This window comes from Scleropages formosus, chromosome 13 (genome assembly GCF_900964775.1).
Source record: "Scleropages formosus chromosome 13, fSclFor1.1, whole genome shotgun sequence".
NCBI classification, from domain to species: domain Eukaryota; kingdom Metazoa; phylum Chordata; class Actinopteri; order Osteoglossiformes; family Osteoglossidae; genus Scleropages; species Scleropages formosus.
The window spans coordinates 9,409,827-9,433,557 of record NC_041818.1 but is presented as its reverse complement, the minus strand read 5'-3'; the positions used below and the strand labels follow the sequence as shown (position 1 = coordinate 9,433,557).

Genomic DNA, 23,731 nt, shown 5'->3' with positions numbered 1-23,731 from the left:
ATGGACTGAAAAGCATACAGTTTCTTCAGAACTGACTTTGACCATCACGGGTGCAGGAAAACACTTTTACATTTGATACTCATTCACATTTATCTATTTAGCTGATATTTTTTCTTCAAAGCAGCTCACAATGCTAAGCTACCTACAGTTATTATCCATTTACACAACTGGGTAATGGAAGTGGGATTCCAACGTTTTCCTTCTAGTACAAGAGGGCAACTTTAACCACTATAGAAATTCATTGATAAGACAACTCATTAAAACAACTATTAAGTGACATTTTTACTGAATCCAGTTTTTTACCCAAATTTTGCGTCAGGTTTAAAATAACCATTTTTCGCTCTTTCCATGATGATTCATCGATCTCGTCGGGTCATTTTGAAAGTTATTAGAGACAAAACGCTTTAAGACGAACGCTGTGTGTTGTGAATAACTTTATTTTTAGGAACGGCGAATGGATAAAATAGCTCCCATTTAATATAAGGGTTTCTTTTTTTAATCATAAAAACTGCGTGAAAAGCGGCTGTCGTTCCCGCCTTTGCTTTGCGTGCACGCGCCCAGTCAGTCGCCTTCCGGAGTGTGGCGGCGTCGCCTGCTGCTGCGTGAACCTCAGCTTTTGTACTCCGTGTAACGATTTCAGTGGCGTTTTAGCGTCAGATTTGAAGAGCTATTTATTTATAGTAGACCGTGCGGTGCTGACCTCTGTGCTTTATTATTGTCATGTGCCCTTGAATGAATCTGTAACATTTTGGGAGGAGAGCCCCTGTCGGGTCGCCTAGGCACCGTTCTCTTCAGCTCAGTGCGACACAGCTCAGGTTGGACTAGGCGCGGGCTGTTTTCTTTATATATACACCCGGGCGGTGTTTTCCGCGAAAGCCCGCTTCCCCGGGAGATGCTGGCCAAAGGAATGACGGCGGTCATGTTTCCTTCCTCGTCTCACGGGCCCCCAGAGCCGCCCGCCCCTCGCAGTCAGTCGACGACGGCGCGCTGCTGAGGCGACCGCATCGCTCTCCGTCCGCAGCCGCCACACACATCTGCACACAGCGCATCCGCGGAAAGGCACACACACGCACACACCTCGACACTGTGTGGCTGTACTCTTATATCTGCACGCGCACAGTGGAGATCCGGGGTTAAAACAGCCCGTTTTGCGGTCAAACGAAGGCAGGTGGTCGCCCTCCTCCCTCATTCATTCACCACCATCCATCCATCCATCCCGAGCGGAGCGCGCGGTTCAAGGACTCTCCTGTCAGTCCGACACGGATTCGCTTGTTGTGAATAAGCAATCGGGGAAAAAGGGCTCCGATTCGGGAGGAAGGGGAAAACGCACATGCCCGTGTTTGTTTGCGGCGTAACCCAGAAGTTGCGCCTGCTATCGTGGCACTTGATTTGAAACGCGCACTCGGACAGTTGGGCGACGCGGAGGCGCGCGGCGGGGATGCGCGAGCGCTTCTAGTGCTGAGGCTGAACGGCGCGAGCCGGAGCTTTTGGCCGAAGAGCGTCTGTGCGTCGGCTGGACACGAGCTGAGGACCCGGGGCTCTTCGACACACGGTGAGCAATGAGCGGCACTCGACTCCTCTCCACGCAGCGTGTGCTCCTCACCGGCTCTCCTCCTGTTATCATCACCATCATAATCACCCATCATTTTGAGTCAGCGCTCCGAGTTCGCGGCTCCCACATTGAGCGAGTCTGAGATTTGCCTCAGACTAGTCACTACCTCAGGACACCGCGGGAGCGCAGCGCCTCGTCGTTCGTCGAGCTCACACCTTTGATGGCAGGTATCATACAGTCAGCTTCGCACTGCCGTACCTCTTTACAGAGCTCTGCATTCTTACCGTACCAATTCAGCGTAAGCACCTCGGCCACAGGTACCAACGCAGCTGTGGGCTTCGAACCGGCAACCTCCAGGTGCCCAGGAAACAGCTGGAACACAGGACACGAAGAGCCACTGCTCCATCCCGTCCTGTTACGCGCAGCCTCAGTTGGTGCCACAGTTTTTAAAAAATAGCGATCGGAACGATCATCAAGTGCTGTAACAACAGTTCACTAAAATGCACTTGGATGAGGTTCACTGGAAATTAATTCAGGAATCCGGTACATAACGCGTAAGCAATGAGTGATGATTTTAGGATCTTTTTAACTAGTGAGTTATAAGGCGATAAAATATGAGCAAAACCATTTTATTTTGTGTTCAGAATATTAAACGTAACTTCAGCCTTTTTCCTTACAGCCAGTGAAATAGAGATTCCGTCTCATTTACTACCCGCACTGTCATGGAACACATTCATTGGCTTATCGTCTTGTCACTAATTGTGGACTTAATCCATCTTCAGATCTGCAAGGAGAGGAGCTGAGGAGAGACCCCCCCCATCTCCCTTTCGAACCCGATTCCACGGTGAGGAACACGTGACATGTGCCTTTGGCTTCTGGTGTGACCCCCGTGGGCCCAGGTGAGACCAGCAGTGATTTTCCACAGAAGAAGGGGTCCACGTTCTGCCAGAAGGACAAGTGCAGGTGAGAGGGGCATTCTGTAATTTTGACGTTGTACCTGCGGCACAGTGTCTGCCATGCTCTACCAACTTAAGTTAGTGAAAGGAAGAATCTTAAGAACATGAATGTAACTAGGTTTATAGATCATAGTTTCCGAAACTCCTATCCAGTACAGACTGCATTTGTCATGTACAGTACCAGTCAAAGGTTATACAGAGTACAGTTGCTGGTAACTAGTTTTTCTTCACAAATCTTTGGTTAACAAATCTGATTGAGAAATGAACCAACACTCTGCAGCGCATCTCAGACATGTAGGGCACTACTTGTTGGTTGCTTTGCTTTTGCTGGCCAGTTCATCCAACATAGTTTTTGCCCAGGTTTCTTAACTCTTTTGACTAGTACCTCGGTGATTAATTAGACTGTGATCTTCAGGTTAGACTGTGTACAGACAACTTTTTCCAAAATAATGCACACATAGATTAATGCTTAGAGGAATTTTGTACAAGACATTTATTTAACTGCAATGAACTTGCGTCCCGTTCAGGATGTATCCAAACAGCCTTGCACTAAATGATTCCGGGATAGGTTCCAGATAACCGTGTCTCCGCTCAGCAGAAGCGGGTATTGAAATGGGATGGATAGATAGACAGTTATTTAAAGTGGCAGCATGATGGTGCAGTGCTGATGCTCTGTGGCACGTGTACTGTGCGATTGGACATTGGTTTGTTCCCAGTTCAGTCAGTGTGGAGTTTGCATATCTCAAAGACATGTGTTTCAGGTGGATTCGCAGCTGTGAATTACTCAGAGTGCCAGTGTGGGTGTGGCTACCACGTGATGGACTGGCGTCCCATCTGGGGTATAGCCTGCCTGCCCTAGCAGCTTGTGCTTCTGGGATAGGCTCTGGGGCACAAGACCCTGCCTTAGGATGAGTGGTTGTCAACAGTGAGTGAGTGACATTTATTTCACTGATTCGGTTATCCAGAGTGAATACATTATGTTATTCTCTGAGCACAGGCTTTTTCCTTGTGCAGCTGAAGTAAGTTACAGTCAAAACAAATTACATAGCCATGCTGTGCAAGAGTTCAGTGTGTCATTTGTCAAGGGTACAACAGTAGGGTGAGTGGTTCGAATGCACGTTAGGCAGATTTTCTTAATGATTGGATTACAGGAGGATTAAAAAAGATTGAATTGGTGGCATCTGAGGCGTACCTAGTAACACCTGCCTGTAATTCCATACATTAGTGCTTCTCTGGTGTAAATGGAACGTGATGTAATGAAAGAACTTTGTCATTTGATTTTTGCTTGATTTAAATCTCCAAGGAAGTAAACATACCTGGCAAAATAAGTTTTGAAGTTTGGGTAGAAAGTACAGGTTAGTATCTAACAGGGTTAGATACAACTGCATTGAGCTGAAATTCGTGGAGGTCAGAAAGGAAAATATGTGGAAAAAGTGTTCAAAATCGTACATTTTGCACTGTGCAGTATTGATATCATCTGTTGTTAGTCAGTTACTCCTTGACCAGATGAGAGGTTAATGATTGATAAAGACAGATGAAGCCCACTGTTCAGTTAAGGGATCTGCAAACCAGTTGACAGTGCACTTAGCACACAATGCATTCACTAAAGTAGGATCTAAAATCTTAGGAGGCTTTTGGTCCTTATTCAGAACATTCAGGTACAAAACCATGGCATAAAATTACCAATGTAGGACTTCATCACAACAGGAACCATTGAGGTCCTTCTGCAAGAGTCCACAGAAGGCCTGTGTTTAAACTGGTTTTCATTCCATTAACCTTACTTTTTATAATTGGTCCAAATAGCCCTCTACTGGGTCACATAAATATTTATTTCAGGCCTATTTTTAAATTTCCGGAAATATTCCCAATATGTTCTGTAGTGTTTCTTGTGTATTTTCTGTGTGGGAAAAAAATCAAATTTTTCAGACGCATTAAGGGTGTGATGAAGTGATGCGTTTGTAGAAAAAAGCAGAAACCACAGACTCTCGATCTTCAGGTGGCTTCTGTGGTTTGTCTCAGACTATCCGTTCACTGATCTCAGATCAGGAGGCGTGTGTGCTGAAAGCAGGGACTGGTCTGCTGAATCACTAGACCCTCATCATGGCCTGATGGTGCGAAGTGGCCAAGAAAAGCAAACTGGTCCTCAGTGCCACCCTGCAACAAAATGTTATTGTGGAGACATGTTTGTTCTTTTGTCATGACTTTAACTGAAAGAGACTGGAGTTAATGTGCTGCTCCCTAATTTTCATGACAATGCAAAAATAATCCTTACCTTGCTGCAGGTGCAGTTCTATGAGACTAATAAAAGAAAAAGATGGCTTTTCTTTATTTGTGCTCTCTGAATATTTCTACATAATCAATCATTCATGTCCAGTATGTACCTTACCGTAGATGTTAAATCAATGTGAGGTACCTTTGCTGAATGGAAATTGTTTGAATTTTGTTCATGCTGCAATCATCTATCCCTATGGAAATGACAGAATATGAAATATGTTTCCCTACCAAATGTGACAGTGCCAGCTGTCTTATCAGCTTCATGGAATAAATGAAAGTTCATTTCCATTGCTTTAAAATCTATGAGTAACTGTCAATGACAGAACTATAAATTACAAAACTTGGCACTGTACAAATAGCTAATAAGCTCAGATACCAAATTTATTTTTGACATTATTTAGGAAATGCAAAGAAACAGGGCTGTGCCAAATTTAATTAAAAATTTCTGAAACTGATGCCAGGAAATGCACATGAAATCAGCTTTTACCTAATCAAAGAAAAGGAAATAATGTGATAAATCTGGCACTGAATACAGAGCTTAGTTATACATTCCTTTCATGCTGGTCCTCAATGAGCAGTTTAGGACAGAGTTTTCCTCATCATTCTTGCATTTGTCATCTTTTACTACCTTGGGGTGCTTGAAAAAGTGGTAGTTTCTGCTTAAACACCACAGTGCTTCCCTGAGCTGGATTGTCATTAATAAAACAAGGGCTGTAGGTTAAGAGAGACATAGAAACAGCACAGAGTATATTTTCCCCCTAGTCCCTGCAGATTTTATCATTCCTTGTCTAATTGGTTGTGGATTTAAGATGCAGAAAGTGCTTACCTTTCCTAGATAATGGATAATGACTTTGCTTTGGGAGTTTTTACCTGTACACGAATCGAAAGCCGTTCTGCAGTCACACGGTCTTGTGTCTTAATCGATTTTGTTATGCTCATATCCAGGGTGAGAGTTTGGATGGCTGATGATCACACCCCCTTAGGCATAATGTATAGCTGGGAATGGCTGAAATGCAGCACAAGCTACAATGGTGCGGTAGAACAGCAGAACCCAAGGCTAACGTAAGTTCACGATAATGGGATTGTGCATTTTTGCTTTTGTTTAACCCCTTCCCGTTATGTAGTCCCTTTTTTTTTCTCAAGGGAAACAATGCTTCTCCTTAACTGGGAACACAGCAGAATCCTTTGTATCTGTGCACACTCTAGCGCAGACACAGGTCATACAGGTGGGACTTTTGGCAGGGAAGAGGGTGCTGTGGGAAATGAACTGGAAGTACTGGGTGTGTCAGACTGACAGCAAACTCCCAGCTGCTGATCCCGACTCACTCTCCGGGGCATGTGGCATGGGGTCACTTACAGCTCCCAGTGTTGTGTGTTCATATATCTGACAATGTGACACCGACACATTGAGGAAACATTCCTTTTGCACCAGCTGCATTGGAGTATTCTGGAATATAGAATAACAGATTTTTAAAATGAATGCTTTTCTGATACAATGCTTTCAAAAAAGGTTAGAGAAAGCCCTGACCCAAGAGCGAAGGTAATCAGGACAATCAAGAACAGCTCAGAAGGATTTGTTTCCCTTGATTTTCTCCTCAAATAAATAGGACTGCAAGACTCATCGTGCGCGTCGGCCTAACTTAGCATCACCACTTGGAACATTTGATGGAAATATGTTTTAAAATGGTTTAGCTCCAGAAGGATACGAGATGTGTGTCATGCATGAGTTACAGTCAGGTCAAATAGATGAATATAGCAGGAATGTGCATGGAGGTTAATGTTCACATCTGAGATCCTTTTTTTGTCAAGTATTTTAAATATTAAGCTCTATATATGTATATAAAGGAAGTTCAATTAAAAACATGGTTTATGCAATGTTCTGTTCCGATGTACATATGTGTTTTTATATCTGATCTGCTCGCTTTAAGCTCTCAATTTTTGTGATCAAAGCCAGTGTTTTGTTCACTCTCCTGCTATCACATCTCTGCAGCTTCACAATCAGTCTATCCAATTATTACTTTCAAAGAGGTTAGACCGAGGAAATAAATTCCCTGTGTTGTCTGTATCTTCACAGTGATATCGGCTCCGTGATTTGTGCTCCAACACACAAATATCAAAGACCTCAAAGGGATTTTGTCAAGCCTGCTCCTGTTCCGTAGCCTGTGTGTTTATACCTCAAGTTAAGCCCCTTCTGAAATGCTACAGAAGAAAATATTCAATGGTTCTTTTTCATCCGGACAATTATTATATGCAATAATTATATGGGTCATGGCAGAAAAGTGTCTATTGTAATAGCAGGAGGCATAAGAAAGGGTACATCCTGGACAGGAGACCAAACTATACACACAAAGAGCAATTCAGAGTGACCAGTCCACTTTGGAAAAACGTCTTTGGACTATGGGAGGAAACCCAAGCAAACATGGGGAGAACGTGCAAACTCCACACAGTCCTTAAAGTCTGAGCTGCATTTCAACCCAGATCTGAATCCAGAGCTCAGGAGCTATGAAGCATCTATCTGCTGCACCAGCATGCCACCATAATATATAGTCAGTGTTCCTATTCTGTCTTTGGCTTCTGTCATGAGGCATGCACTCCAAAATTATAGACAACTCCTCTGGGCTTCGATTGACTGTTTGCATGTCATTACTGCCTCACGTCTCATTTGAGCCCTTCTTCAGGTTTGGGCAAAACTGACCTTGTTTATTTATATGCCTTCTGAAGTTTGCTCCATTTTCTAATTCCCTTTTTCTTAAGGTCATTTTGATACCATTTGTGCAGCAATGCCAAATCTCGTTAATTATGTTGAACAGTTAATTACCTCCCCACACTATAGATACACAGAATTTTGACTTTATTGGTGGCTTGTTTTGCTATGTAGCCTTGCTCCTGGGATTTTTATTACAGGTTATATAAAATAGCATTTACTGATGTAATAAAGAATGGCTGGAAAACCCAAAGGCGAGCATGTGTTCAAATGAAGACTTTCTGGGTCCTTAATTTAGTTTAAAGCATTATGGTTATGTGGGTCACATGACTTATATTTAATATATTTAATAGGGGGAATGATTCTTCTTATACTGTGTTCATTTTGGTGTTGATACTTGCACTGCAGATCATGACAAATGCTACATAATCATAACCTTGGAACTAGATTTAAGAGTAGCTCTGAGACAACAGAGACACACTCCATGGTCTCGATGTGGCTGATTTCACACAACTTGTCACTGGAGACAAATATCATATTCTGAACATTCTTTGTCTAAAACAGTCCTTTACATGCCTTGATGGTCCCTACACCTGTTTTTTAGTGGTAACACAGTTAGATGTAGGACAAATTGTTTCCATCTGAGGTCATGGCTCATGCAATGTCTCCAGTAGCTGCAGTGGAGCGTCTTTTAACTGTGTTCCGTCTGCAGTGTGTTTACACTGTGTGTGTAGTATATGCATGTTGGCACGAGTGCTGCGAAGCTGGTCTGAAGACATCTGTAGAGTTTAATTAGCTAAGACTGATCTGGTAATCACACACATTCTCTTACAAGTGTAAAGCTTAAAGCTCTTTGTGAAGTCAGCATGTCTGGAAGCCTCTTTGATGAAAGAGTGCAAATTGAATTTTTCAAAAATGTGTACAGTTTTATTGGGAGTTTTTGTCTGCAACCAAAGAGTTACAGAGCAGATGGATTTTATATTTGTAATAAAATTTTGCTCAGCCAGGCTGAAACTTAATGGAATGTTCATTTTCCTGGTCCTTCTTGTTAGCACAAATTTTCACAGCCAAAATATATATGTTAAATCCCAACTGCAATGTGCACGTTACTTCGGAGGGATTGCTTATTTTTGTGGATATTTGAAGTTATTTAAATGTTATATTTTTGATTTTCTTCACTTTGAAAACAAGAGCCAAAAAAAGTAAAAGGACAAATGCAATGGAAGCAATGCTTTGGATGCCACTGAAACTTATTGATGGACTGTTTGTTTAAATCATGAACATTATTTAATTTTTTGTGTATATAAGAGGAATGTATACAAATTGGGTAGAAAAACAGCTCCATCTGCTCCCCTCTGCTTCTGAGGCTGTCTGTTGTTCTTACACCACTGGACGTGCAGAAAGGTATGCCCGGCTGTTATGAGCTTTTAGTACACCTCAGCCTGACCATGGTATTCAGTCATGTTTGTGCAGTTTTTCTTGCTCTCTTGCTCTGAGTTATACATGTGCAGTCGTAACAAATGCCATTTTGCTGTCCTTCCAATGATCTTGAACGGCATTTGTACCCATGTGTTTTTGCTGCTTTTATTCTGATATGTAAATGAGTTTCTGGGGCTTTATAACGTAAGGGAAAGATGCATTCTCGCATGATGTCACAGACGATTGTCAAACTGGTGTTTAAAAATCTGGGAATTAGTGTGTGTTATTATAGAACACATCAAAATGTCTGAAACTCGCAGGTCTCCATGCATTCTACTCTTTCAGTGTTTTTATAAAGCAGTTGTTATGCGCTAATGGCTTTTAGCCCTTATTCATAAATTCTGGTGTCATCTCAAATATACCACTTTTATTTATTATTCATTATTTCTTAATTTATCTCATAAAAGGGAAATGAATATTTTCAGCTGAATACATTTTAAATTTCCACTGACACACAGGGCCAGTTTTTCTGAATATGTTTTTAAAACACGTGGAGATGATTCTGCAGGAAGCCTGCCTTTGTTTCTTGAGACTAATCATTCGAAACATCTACCTTCAGTATTGTACTTTTTGCATTTATTCAGAGAAGAAGTTGAGAAAAATAACTGGTTGCCCTGACCCAGGCTGACAGTGTTCTATACAATAGAAAGGACTGCCTTGGTGGATATATGAACAGAAGAAACCAAACATAAAAGTGATGCTGGAAGAATGAGGACAGGTTTGGTGCCCACAAAAGAGGAGGAAAAGTGGAGAGCCTGTGTGCTTTACACTTCAGCTAGGTACTGCCATGGCTCTCTTTCAGTTAAGCACCTACGTTTGCGGTTCAAGCAGCATCCACACTCGAATTGGATCTTAATCAAATGATTAAGATGTTAAGTGTAACAGCAGGCAGATTTCTAAGAACCATATTTGCATATTTGAATTTGTTTGTGGTGAGCTATATGATTGCTCTCTGTGCCACCTGATTGGCCCATTAGCTGAGTCGAATGTGCACAGTGAGATGGTAACCTTTGGCCCAGCCTTGTGTACTGAGTTCCATGGTGATGGGTTATGCCATTTGCCATCCCCCTGTACTGCTTGCGGAACAGGCTGCTCATTGTTCATTGCCGTGTGTCTATGACAGTGGCCACTGAGATCAGCTATTGAGGATGTAGAGACTGAGACAGTGGTAGCGTAAAAGTGAACTCTTTCAGTTCAGAATGATGTGCAGCTAGAGCAGAGCAGTTACCGTGTTCTTCCCAATTGCTACTTTGCAGCATTGTGATTTAGCCTCACTGCTGGTTGCCCTGATTTTTTTGTCTGTGCTACCTTTCTCCCTGAACAAATGCAAGCACACATAGGCAGACCAGTAATCTTCTCCTGACTTTTGTATAACAGGCCTGACTTTACTCAATGTCTCTCACTTTCACTGTGCCTTACCTCTTATTGCAACATGAGCAGAATTAAATTGAGTATGTATATTTATTTATTCATTTTTTGTGCATCTGCATCCGAAACAGCTTTTAGATTTAGGAGGATGTGGTACCGTTAAAGATGTTATCAACACAAACATGATCAGTGTTATGTGTTAAGTGTCATTCTGCTTCACACATCCTGCTCTAACTGCCCTAACAAATGTGTATCCAAACTAGCAGAAGCTTGGACCTCTAATATAGTTAATGGTTCAGGCAAAATGCTTCCAAAGAGGAGAATGCCTAGCTTTGTTTAGTTTTCCAGTAAATGTTTACTTAAACAGGGGTGTGCAGTGGGTTTGGCTAGGTCCCACTCTCTGGTGGGTCTGGGGTTCAAGTCCTGCTTGGAGTGCCTTGTGACGGACTGGCGTCCCATCCTGGGTGTGTCCCCTTCCCCTCCAGCCTTGTGCCCTGTGTTGCCGGGTTAGACTCCGGTTCGCCGCGATCCCACTCGGGACAAGCGGTTTCAGACAGTGTGCGTGTGTGCGTGCGTGTGCGTACTAAAATGAAAGTAATGCAATGCTATGTAATCTCCATTATGCAATGTATTTCAAATGGAAGATAATGTATTTTAAATTAAAAAGACCTTGCAGTAGTACCCAAAAGCCTCTCATGATACATATTTAACATGTAATTTTTTTATCTAGTATTTTCTGTAGATTGCAGCAAAACTGTGATATATAAAATTGCATATATTATATTTAAAAAAGTCCCTTCCAAGGTGAATACTGGCTCATATCCTGTGCTCTTGGAATAAGTTCCAAATCACCCTGAGTAGTTACTGATAATGGCTGGATGACTATTTATAAAAAGGAAAATTTTAAAATAACTTTTAAATAATTGTTTATTTTGTTTTTTCTAATGTTGTCAATAGACTTAATTACTTGTATATAGACTATGATTTCTATTAAAACCGATTAGATCAGACAGGCTTTCAGTTGCTTACATGCAGGGCTAGGTTTTAAGCCTTCTTCTTAGTGGATTGCATTCAGAAGTTCTCAGTGAGGACTTGTAAAGATCATTTCACCACTGAGCAACTGAGACCGAAAGGAGTCATAATTGAGAGTTTTGACTTTTCAGAGATGGGACACTGGCACAACATATTGATGCGGCTTGCAGAAATCTTGATGGGATGCATGGTTTACAGTGTGGCTGCTTGTAGGGCCAGAACGAGGTCTGAACTTAATTCAGGCTTCATGTAAGAGCCATTGAAAGGGGACTAAGAGGTAACTGTCATCTTGCCAGAAACTTTCTCCTGCAGAGTATAATGTCCTTTGTTGTCATTGATCAATACAAAGGGCAGGCTAGTCTGGGCTCAAAGAGCTAAGGACTTTAGTGTTTACTCCCTCCAAAGCCTTAATTATATTCAGAGTCAGTAATCAATTATCAGGCTCTTTTATTCGGATTACTTACAATTGGTGAAACCAAGGTTCTGTGCTGGAAGGTCCCAGTGAAACTGGTCCGTTTGTGCTTTTACGGTTGCAGATGTCAGTTTTCATATTTATGTATTTATGTAAGTTCCATTTGTCTTTTGCACATGCCACATAAACTTCTTGTAGTTATCAGTAATAGATGATACAGGATGTTTGCAGCCTACATCTAACATTAATGCATTCATTACTCAAGTCTCCTTACATTGCCTGCTTTTTTGTTTTTTTGGGTGGCCTTAATAAAATGGGGCTTCTGCAAAGCAGTGCATGGCTTCGAGTCCCTGCTCAGTTTCTGCTCTAAACTTGCAAGTGAAGAATGGTGCCTACATTGATTTCTCTAAAATGGAATGTGCTAATTTACTCAGAAATCGAATCCTTACGACCTTCACCCCTTCATCCGCTACTGTGAGGAGGTGCTTACTGACGGGAGAATGGTTGTCTGGCCCTCTGCCTTTCTCTGCCTGTCCTTATCCTCCATTCCCCTGGCCCTTCCACTTTTAGCCAGTCTGTCCCATCTGGTCTCTTTCCAGCCAGTCTCTTTCCTGGTTTCTCCTGGTTCTCAGCAGTACAAGCGGCAATGCTGTCGGCAGCAGTGTGGTAAGTGCTGAGAGCGTTTTCACACATGGCTGGGCGCGCTCAATGGGGCTGTGCAGCATAATGTCAGGGCTGCAGATTATCGCTGTACACAAGCACATGTGTCCAGTCGTGTGTGTGGAGGGCTCCAGATAATGCATACATACTCGTAGCTTCAGTCCGTCTACCTGCACTCCCATAGGTGCCAGCCCTAAGAAAATTGTCTGAAAAATGGTAATTGTTAAATAGTGATTGGGAATGTGATGGGAATGGCAAATAGAAATTGAAACAGGAAAGGGAAACCGGTAATTACAGTTACCCTCGTGATCTGTGCTGTAATAATAATGTTTGGTAGCAATAGTAGTTACTGGAAACAAAATATATGAACCTGAGTTATTGCTCAGCAAATTGAATATGGGTCAAATCTATACAATTATTAACCTTTACTCTTGGAACAAGGAGAGTTTCAGTATCATTGCTGTTAAATGTGTGATTAGAAGTTTTGCCAGTATAATGGGCACTGGACGTGACCTGAGAACAGATGAGGAAGTTGCTGGCCTGGGGTCGATGAGGCACTGTGTGTGAAGGTTGTAAATGTGAGACAAACTCCTAGACAAGGGGAGGGTTATTTCACTTTAAGTAAGACCACCTTAGTCATACATTTCTTCATACTTTTTAGTATTTTCATTAAGCGTTTCATATAGTACAAACTATGTGTTGCATCAGCGGCTATAAATAAATCACACACACACACACACACACACACACACACACACACACACACACACACACACACTTTCAGAACCGCTTGTCCCATAGGGGGTCACGGGGAACTGGAGCCTACCCGGTAACACAGGGCGTAAGGCCGGAGGGGGAGGGGACACACCCAGGACGGGATGCCAGTCCGTCGCAAGGCACCCCAAGTGGGACTGGAACCGCAGACCCACTGAAGAGCAGGACCCGGTCCAACCCACTGCGCCACCGTGCCCCCCTTCTATAAATAAATCATTTAAATCTAATTTGTAAAGTATATATTAAAATTTTTCATGTTAGAAACAAAAAAACTAGCCTCTTTCATGCTTAACATTTCTGGAATTTAATTAACGTTCTATCAATAGGTAAGTTTATGGATGGCACACCTGCATAATATCTGAAATTATTTGGAAAAGCTGTGTTTTTAGAGAACCAAGTCATTTATTTTTAATCACTATTAATTGTTTGCCATTAAGATAAAAATGTTATTCCTTTTGGGAATGTTTTTTGTAAAAATATTTTTGTATTACACTATAATTTTATTGATATCCACTTGTTTGCATTCATTTGATCATTTTCACATACATTATTCATAAACCTAGTGAGAGGCACATTTTTTGCTCTTCAGTGATTCGTGTTTTTTTTCCAGGAATGTATCATGCTCTGGCCGTACAACGCAGAGGACTGCTTTGCACAGTCCGACTGCCTGTGGACCAGCCCTGTGTTCTAGTTGCAATACTTACAGGACATCATATGATCAGTCTGTCAAAACAGCAGCAGAATGGGGGTCTAGACTTATTGTGACCATTAGTGCACCAGTGGTCTTTACCAGCTAGAACAAGGCTGTAGTCCTGGTGGACCGCCGTCAGAAGTCTGTCTCCTAATCACCGTCTGTCCACTGCCCTGTTGTCCTTATTCCCATCCCCGCTGATCAAGTCCCTGACTGTACCCTCACATGTGGTGCACTTTCAGCACTGCACTACAGTAAAAAATATGGCAGGTTTTCCCTTGTCTCCACAGAACCCATAGAGATGCTTTGATAAAAGGCGCTATAAAAATGAGGTCATGCAGTGAACTAAAAATAATGGGCAGTTTTCAGCTTGCCAAGCTGTAGTATGCACACTGCTTGGTAACATATCCTCATTCTAGGAAGCACTTTGTCACACAATAGACTGTCACTGGGCACCCACCACAAAGCACTGAGACATTTTATAAACTAGTCCAGACTGTGTGACTGACAAGGCCAACAGGATACTGAGCATGGGTAGATGCAGTGACTGCCAAAGGTATTGTATCAAAGGAGCTTGAGACATGCAGTACAGAAATACCATCTTTACCAGATCTTTCTCTGTTTGGATGACTGCTTTGGTTGTAGATCGTGTTCATGCATATTTACTCACTCCTGGCCGTACGGAGAGGATGTATTAACTGGTGTCATCCCAGATTTTGCTGATAATCATATGGGTGTGTACCAGTGGGTATGGGTTTCCATTAGTCCAACCCACAGAGCCCCTGGACAGACACAGCTCGAGTGCACTAAGTACTGCCCAGAGCAAAGGTCTGCAGATCCACTCCTGCAGTCTTGCGGGTTTTAGTGTACTGTACATTTAATTTGGCAATGTGAGTGTTCACACTTAATTCCAGGAAAGTAACTAAGAATTGATGTAAAAATGGATTTTGTTTTTTAGGGCTGGAGTTTCTGACCAATGGTTATGGCAAGAAGTCATCATTACAGATTGAATGAGCTTTAATTTTTTGCACTGCTGGCATGTATCTAATACAAGCATTTGCAGATCATATTGAAAGATTGTATTAGTTTCTTCTTTTATAGCTGTATGTTAGTACAGGAGTATAATATACAGCTATAAAGTACATATAAGTAGTGGTACAAAGTACATAAAGTACCTAGTACTGTATACTAGGTCAAAGGCATGAAGGTTAAAGGAAAATGACAGAATATTATGCTGTGCCTCAGTGCTGCTTTACCATATTTTACATACACACACACACACACACACACACACACACACACACACACACACACACACACACACACACACCAACCAATTGTCCTGAGCGGGGTCATGGCGAGCCGGAGCTTACCTGGCAACAGAGGGTGCGAGGCTGAAGGAGGAGGGGACAACCCAGGAAGGGACGCCAGTCCGCCGCAAGGCACCCCAGGCAGGGCTCAAACCCCAGAGCTGATCCACAGCAGGCGCCACCACACCCCCCCATATATAGAGGTATGAATGTAATGTTAATGTTATTTGTGAAAAAGTGTAACTCAGAAAAATAATGCATTTTAAAGCTAGAAACCTACAGGGTGGAACAATAGTTTATAACTCAGTCAACTCAATGGGTCATGCTCTAACTTTTCAATGACCTGAGTAGAAGAAAAGGAACCTTATGTCATGGACATGTCAGTACTGAAATCTCAGCTAAAATATGTCAAAACAATGTGGGGTTGGCTTAGATAGCAATATTTCCTAGTAAAATCAATAGAAATCTTATGTTCTGTGATCTCTTATACTGCTTTCAGATTACATATTGAGAAAAATTGCTCTGGATAAAAACATCAGCTAAATGGATAAGTATAATGTTAAAATGTCAAGACAAGACATTTGGCAGATGCGTTATAATGATGAAATTACTGAATCAGCAGTGACTTTGTGGGACTGGGGCCCTGTACTCCTTGTGGATCTCGGTGGTCTTCATAGATACCTGAGCCCAAGGGATCACCACAGTAACCCCTTGAACATGAGCGAATGATGTTGGTCTGTTTCATCCTCAAGGCAGCATTCTCATACGTAGATGAGAAGATGACACAGCTGAAACTTGTGACACATGACACGGTGCTGAGTTAGCCTTCAGTTATTGTTTAGGGTTAGGGTTAGGTTAGGGTTAGGCTTAGGGATAGGGTTAGGGTTAGGCCCTCTTGGGATAGCCAAATGCACTACTAAAGAGTCACGCTTCCTGGACTGCTTGGTTTGCGTTATGTTAAAATACAACTTGTTGAAGGATAGTACAGTAGTTCCCTTTTATTCCACTTTAAGTGTGTCATAAAATTTTCATTACCAGTAATTGTTATCTACTCTTGCATTTGATTACAATTTGAGTAATTATTTTATTTTTTAATTTTAGCAATCATTTTATTGTACTTTAAACTTTTGTAAGTTCATATTTTCATAATAGCTTGCATATGCTAAACAATTAATCAAATAAAGTAATGCTGGGTCAGCTGGCTGTTTGACCTTTGACATGCTCTCGCTGTATCTCAGTACAACATCAACTATTGACTGGAACACATCATTTCAGTTATGTTATTGTATTGCACAGTACTTATAAAAGAGCTAAGATATAAGATACTTATACTTCAAGTGTTCTTCAATTTAGATTAGTAAAAAATGTGGTGTTTATGGCTGACAGGCTAAATAAATACTCTTGGAAATTATTTCCTTTTTTAGCCAGGGCACACGTCTCTTGTTGTTTGGATCCACAGAGCAAACTGAACTAAATGAAAGGCAGGAGGTGCAATAGAAGGCAGAGTCACAAATACAGGCTTGTGTCAGAATGATGACCTTCTGTGGCCCCTGGGATGGCCAAGTGCATTGCTGAAGATTCACACTTCCAGGATTGCTTTGTGTGAGTTACTTTGAAATACAACATGTTGAAGGGTAGTAAAGTAATTCCCTTTCTGGGACTTTACCAGACAACCTTCGGGCTACTGGTTTTTGTCTTTAATGTCTATGTTGTTCATTACCCAGAATTACATATGGCAGTGTGTCCAGCAGATATCAGTATGATAAAAGCAACCCTGAGATCCCGGGATTTGCTGTTGTTTTCAGTCAAATACAAAAAGCTTTTTCCATGAACCTCATGTAATACTGAGAAATTAAAATATATCAGACGCTTAGTAATTTCTAGGGAAGTAGCCCACATTTCCTGTGATGGTGGGAAGAAGAGATTGCTGTATGGGAGAGATCTATTCTAATCTCTTCAAAAGCCTGCATGCTATTGCAGTTCCACTGTGCTACAGTGTAGAGTGGGTTCATGGGTTCTCAACAGAGGCGTGCATGTATATTGTGACAGAACTTAGATGATTTTAGTTACAAGAGTTAGTTTTGTAGCAGATACATTGGTTTCAGCAGGAGCCCCCTCCCAATTAGTCTCTTCTCCTGCTTCTGCTCCTACTCCAGCAGCCTGACCCTCCCTTAGATTTTTCAAAGATAGGTATTGGCTGAAAAGCACGGCACTTCCCTAAAAAGAGTTATTCTTATCCTCTCAGCTCCCTTCTTTGAAGCAGCTCTTTGGGCACCTTCATCTGGCCCCTGTTGTACATCGTCCTTTTATATGCACATTACAGATAATGCAGAGCTCTTCTGAAATTAAAGATGAAAAGATTAAAAAGAGAAAGCGGTCAGTGCTTTATGAAATCCTGTGGCCTCCAGCATCATGCCAGTGGTTTGTATGTAAATCCCTCCAGTCAGCGTGCGCAGCTTCGTGCAGGCTCCATAACATCACTGGGTTAAGCCTGTGCAGCCCTTCATCCCACGGCTGTGTTTTGGAGTGAGATCCTGCCTGGTGTGAGTTGCTGAATTTTAATTCCCCTGCTCATTTGTTAATGTTTACTCCATGTGTCTTGGACCAGAGAGAAATTGTTGCCTGGATTTCGTATAAACTCAATTCTCGCTCTCTCGCTCCCTTCGTCTCTTTCTCCACTCTGCGTGTTTCTCCTTACACCTTACAATGGGACGTCCATGTCACTCTTAAATCTCCTGCTGACAGGTGGATTTTCTCTGTGCTTTTATTAAAAATTGCTGTTATTTGTCACTGTAGCAGTTGCAGGAGATAGAGCTGATGAAAAGGAGGTGGAGCTGAGGGGTGAGTAGGAGCGGCTTTTTATTTACTGTGCATGTGCCAGCCCCTACACAACTGTCAAAGCTTCCGGACATCACTTACAGCCTTACTTACAAGGCCCTAGGCAGCTAGCTCTCTCCTCTTATTCCATATGCATATCCATCTTGATGTCATTGTGCAAATATGTGTGCCTGTCCATCTTTGTGTCAATCTCGGTCTCCATCTGTGGGTAATTCTCGTGTCTGTCTTCACGCACAGTTTAGCCTGTGAACTAGAATGCCTCGATCACACAGGCTATATCAGCTGTGTCAGTGCCGCCGATCAAGTTTCAGCGCTATTGAGGACATGGAGTATTATCATAATATTAAGGCTGCTAGGGCACACTGTGGGCAGGCTCAGTGCCCTACAGGGGACAGTTTCAGAGAGCAAAAAAACTGTGGCCCTGCCTCATCCTGTCTGTCTCAACTCCTATTGGCCAGCTTGTGCTCTCAGTTCCCCTCACTTGGCTTTCTCTGTTTATGACTGAATTGTCTTTTCTGCAGTTTCAAATGTTCCTCTAGCATGTCTGTTAAAATGCATTATCATTTTTCATGGATAAGTGCAATAGAAGAATATGGAACTGCACATTTAAGAAACTGAGACAGGGGCTTTAATTTTCTACCAGTTACACATCATCCAATTGAAGGACATCAAATTTATATGGTCTTGCTTTGAACTTCTTTAGAACAGTAGTTTCCACAGTTCCACACTGATTTTCAGGAGTTGTCTAGTAGTTAAACTGATGCACATCTAAATAAAGTGGAGACAGGGAAAAAAGAGCTGGAGTTTTTGTCAAAGTTGTTTGTAACTGATGGCAACTTTTGTTGAGGAATACAGAAAAGGTCCCCTTCACAGTTATGTGGAAGTGGATGTTGGCACAAGGTTTGGAAACGGCGACTAGAGATTGGGCCAAAAGTGCAGCTTTAATCCAGCCCATTCCAGCTTCCCTTTCGGCCTCCTGTTTCCCATCAGAGTTCCACTCTCTAAATGGGATTACTCTCTGGCCCACAGCCTACCACAATGGACAAGAAACCAAGTGAAAAAATGGATGTCTTTGGATTCACAGTTTGCAAACTTGGGGACAATCAGCAGATTAAAGACTGGCTGGTCTGTTCAAGTGGAAAAATGTGAGTTTAGTCTGCTTTATGGGTTTTTTACCCTTGTACTTTCCAGGATTTGAATATATCAGTAATAAACAACATTTTGGAAATACCATGTTAAGAACTATAATGTATTATATAGCACTGTGGTTTGTTAGAGGATGTCACGGTGGTGCCTCATTTAGCTTGAGCTGTATGTTTGAACGTAGGTCAGATCACTATTCTGGCTGTGTTGAGTTTGTACGTTGCTTTCTGTAGGTGCTCTTGTTTCCTCCAAAAGTCCAAAGATATGCTTCATGCTTGTTTTTTTACTAACACTGTAAGCCATTTTTAAAAAAGTATCAGCTGTTAGGTAGGAATGCAATTATAACAGCAGTTTTTTTCTTCCCATCACTATGTTCAGTATGCTTTGTTGATGAAGCTAAGGGAAAAGATGGTGTAGCAGGTGGGCATGTGTATGTTTGATGCGTGATCACCCATGTATACCGAGTGTGTGAGAGAACAGATGGAAGAGTTGTGTATGTGTGTGTTTGCCCTGAATATTTTTGTGTATTGGCTGTGTGAAGGAGCCCGGAGAGATTCTTGTATTGAATAAGAGTGAGCATGAATGCAGTATTCCTCTGTTCCTCTGAACCACGAAGTCTGGGTCAGGAGTCCGGGTCATTGTTGGATCTCACTAGGGAATTGGGAGATATTGACTGACTGACTGCTGTGCTCTGTGCTGTGAATTCTTTAAAAAAAATTTTAAACATAAGGATTGGGATCAATAAAATTACAGTAGCAAAACAGAAAATACTGTTTTCTTAATGCTTTTCCCACAGAAACACATGCGCGCACACACACACACACACACACACACACACACACACACACACACACACACACACAAGAAACACCACCACACTGTAAAAGAACTTGTGTATGAGATGGTGCCGCACTGCCATAAGAGGAACATACCTTTGCGCCTAATCCCTTACAGATTCTTCGTGTGTGTGCAGTCTCTCAGTGTTTGAGAAACACTTTGTTCAAAGTCCATACCCTGCAGTAACTTTTCAGTTTTGCATTCACTGAAGTGAAGTGAGTGGCAGTAGAGAGAAAAGTGAGTATCAGGAGTGGGACACAGGTACAGGAGGGATGTAGGGGAGTTGTGTTACAGTAGTAATGGCATAGGGCCTTGTAGTGCTCAAATTAGGTAGACTTCTGTTGTAACAAATCTCTCCAATTACTTATCAAATCTGGATTCACTAAATTTCTTCAATCCCACTCACAACATCTGAACTGCGGTTCAAAAAGTCAATTCCATGCTGGGTTTTACATGTGATGAGTCTTCTTCGTTCTGCCTTTTGAAGCTTATTGCAAAGCAGCCAGACCTGGAGCCTGTCCTTCACGGCCCTGACCCCTGTAATGCCGGCAACACCACTGTGGACAGAGCCTGTGCTCCCCCCCGGCGGCTCTGCAGCTCTGCGGCTCATTGGCGAGCTCTTCTGAAACAGTCTTCGTCGCGACAAACATGTCAGCCAGCTCCCGAGATGAAGGCAACTTCAGCTGCTCGCTGTCACCATCGCATGCACCAGTAACATTGCAACTTTGCTGTTTGTGGTTTTATATATAGATGAAACGTGGTGCTGTAGCAATCAGGGAGTCATTCACGTTGGTTCAGGCTTTTCAGACAAGGAGGGAAAGCAGTCTGCTGTCTGGGATTTCGGCAGAAAGAGCATTAGACTATGCACTGAACAATACGGCCAATAAAATGCCATAAAAATCAGGAGATGCAGTCAGTCCCCTGACGGCTCACTCAGGCTTACCTGAACCATTTTCCCGTCTGTCTTTGCCAACTGAAGTCTGAATCAGTCACTGCGGCCATGAGTCTTTTTCAGACGCAACACATCACGGATCCTGAGAGCGACACTGATGAGCAGCTGCTGCCGTGGAGCATTCTGTGCCAATTGGGTGACTTAGACACACTATATTTGATATACTAGAAAGGCAGGGGAATTTTTATTAAGAACAAAAGGTGAATGTATGAAAGGTTTTGGTGATCACATAGTAAATCACAACTTTAAGTACATTCATTGAGACTGCTTTGAATATATCTCTGTACATAAGTGAAAGAGGAATTTGAGGTAAATCAAACAATTTTATGATTTTGTGTAAGCTGTGTGCACATTGACTCATGGGACAAAAGATTGTTGCTTGAAGCATCTGAAGACATTTTCTGTTGTTCTAATCTAACAAATACATCAGCTGACTATTTGTGATTTATAGCAGTTTCTAATACTAGTACAGCTTGAGGACAACTTGCACTCAAGTTGTATTCAACTATTAAGATATCCATGAACTGAACTGGTACATTAAGATATTAACATCCAAAAAGTAATTGTGTTAAACTGATGCTGTTAAACTCAGATTAATGTCTGACTAAGTGCTGCTCGAGGACATACATACATACATATTTTTGTGCATGGAGAAATGAAAGGACAGAAGTCTTTTCATTGCTGACGATACGGTTCTAGAGTGTGTTTGATTTTTGAATGCAGTCAGGTCTGCCCCGTCTACGTGTGTGTGTATGTGTCAGAAGAGCTAGAGTCAATGTGTCACAGCCCACAGGGAGGGTATGTGTAAAGGAAACACAGCTAGACACCCTTCAGGTCTGTACACACAAACACACAGATGCAGAGGGCGGTAAATTTTCTGTGGTGACAGAAGCATTTGAAATCTGTTGTTTAGGGAAGGAGTGGGAATGGAAGGTGTCCCCAGATAAGAAATGATGCTGGTCTGTAAAGCATGGAGTGCCTGTTGGCTTCTGCATGTGTGCTTGTGTCTCCGGGAGTGACAGAGAGACAAGAAGAGGGAGAAATGGAAAGATGTCAATGAAAATTGCAGTAGTGGTGTATGGCAACAGGAGGCAGTTAGACATATGAAAGAATGAGAAAAAGTGTTAAAATACACCAACACAGATTGAATATACAGATCGAATCATTGGGGCATGCAGTAAATGACTATGAGAGACATTTTCACTTAAAATGGATGAACTGAACTTTCTTTAGGAGTTGTGCAATTATTTATTGCCATGATTGAGTCACGTTAATGTCTGATTTACAGACATAAATGTATGAATACTTGCTTTGTGTATCCTTTTGATCCTCAGGTTTCTCTGTTGGGGAAGGTCTCAGAGGATTGCAAGAAAGAAAGTTCACACTTGTATGATCATGCCGCCCCCACACCCCCGATCGCTTCTCAGCCCCAGCAGTCCATGCCTCTCCACATTTCTCCTTCTAGTCCTTCTGGCAATGACCAGCCCCTGCTGGGCCAACTCCCATGAGCCTACCTCTGGCAATGTGACTGTCAATTGCTCAGGTGGGGATGCATGTTCTGAGGGGGTGGTTCTACCCGTGTGGAATCCCCAGAATCCCTCAGTGGGGGACAAGGTGGCTCGTGCAATCGTCTACTTCGTTGCACTGATCTACATGTTCCTGGGCATGTCCATCATCGCTGATCGCTTCATGTCCTCCATCGAGGTCATCACGTCACAAGAAAAGGAGATCACCATCAAGAAACCCAATGGCGAGACCACTACAGCAACAGTGCGCATATGGAACGAGACGGTCTCCAATCTGACCCTCATGGCACTAGGGTCCTCAGCACCTGAGATCCTGCTCTCTGTCATCGAGGTGTGCGGCCATAAGTTTGATGCAGGCGATCTGGGGCCTAGCACCATTGTAGGCAGTGCTGCCTTCAACATGTTTGTTATTATTGCCATCTGTGTCTACGTGGTCCCTGATGGTGAGACGCGCAAGATCAGGCACCTGCGTGTCTTCTTTGTCACGGCAGCCTGGAGTATCTTCGCCTATATATGGCTGTACCTCATCCTGTCAGTCTTCTCACCAGGTGTGGTGGAGGTGTGGGAGGCTGTGCTCACCTTCCTCTTCTTTCCATTATGTGTGGTCCAAGCCTGGATTGCTGACCGGCGCCTGCTCTTCTACAAGTATGTCCACAAGCGCTATCGTGCTGACAAAAGCAGGGGCATCATCATTGAGACTGAAGGGGATGGTATCTTCACCAAGATGGACATGGAGATGGACGGGCAAGGGGCCAACTCCCACCACAAGGAGGCACTTGACAGCATGCTGGTGGGTATGGAGGTGGGAGGAGGATTGCCAGGGGTGCGGGACCAAGAGGAGGAGGCACGGCGTGACATGGCACGTACCCTGAAGGAGCTCAAGCAGAAGTACCCAGAGAAGGACATGGAGCAGCTGATCGAGATGGCCAACTACCAGGTGCTGGTACAGCAGCAGAAGAGCCGTGCCTTCTATCGTATCCAGGCCACACGCATGATGATTGGTGCCGGTAACATCCTGAAGAAACATGCGGCTGATCAGGCCCGCAAGGTGGTGAGCTGTCACGAAGCCAATGCCCAGGAAGATGACCCCCACACCACACGGCTCGAGTTCGAGCCCTCACACTACCAGTGCTTTGAAAACTGTGGCTCCCTGAAGTTGGCTGTTGCCCGGCATGGGGGCGACAGCAGCTGCACGGTCAAGGTGAGTGTGGGAGGTCATGGAA

At 42.9% G+C, this 23,731-nt stretch overlaps 1 protein-coding gene across 1 annotated transcript in view; it reads left to right on the top strand.

The window, feature by feature from the left end:
* The first annotated feature begins 1,506 nt into the window (after positions 1-1,506).
* The window catches only part of slc8a4b (solute carrier family 8 member 4b), a 55,095-nt gene continuing 32,870 nt past the window's right edge, over positions 1,507-23,731 (top strand). The window contains exons 1-3 of the mRNA XM_018737162.2: positions 1,507-1,552; positions 2,335-2,515; positions 22,317-23,709. Of these exons, the coding sequence (XP_018592678.1) occupies positions 22,372-23,709 (1,338 nt within the window). The 5' untranslated portion in view covers positions 1,507-1,552; positions 2,335-2,515; positions 22,317-22,371. The remainder of the gene's footprint in view (positions 1,553-2,334; positions 2,516-22,316; positions 23,710-23,731) is intronic.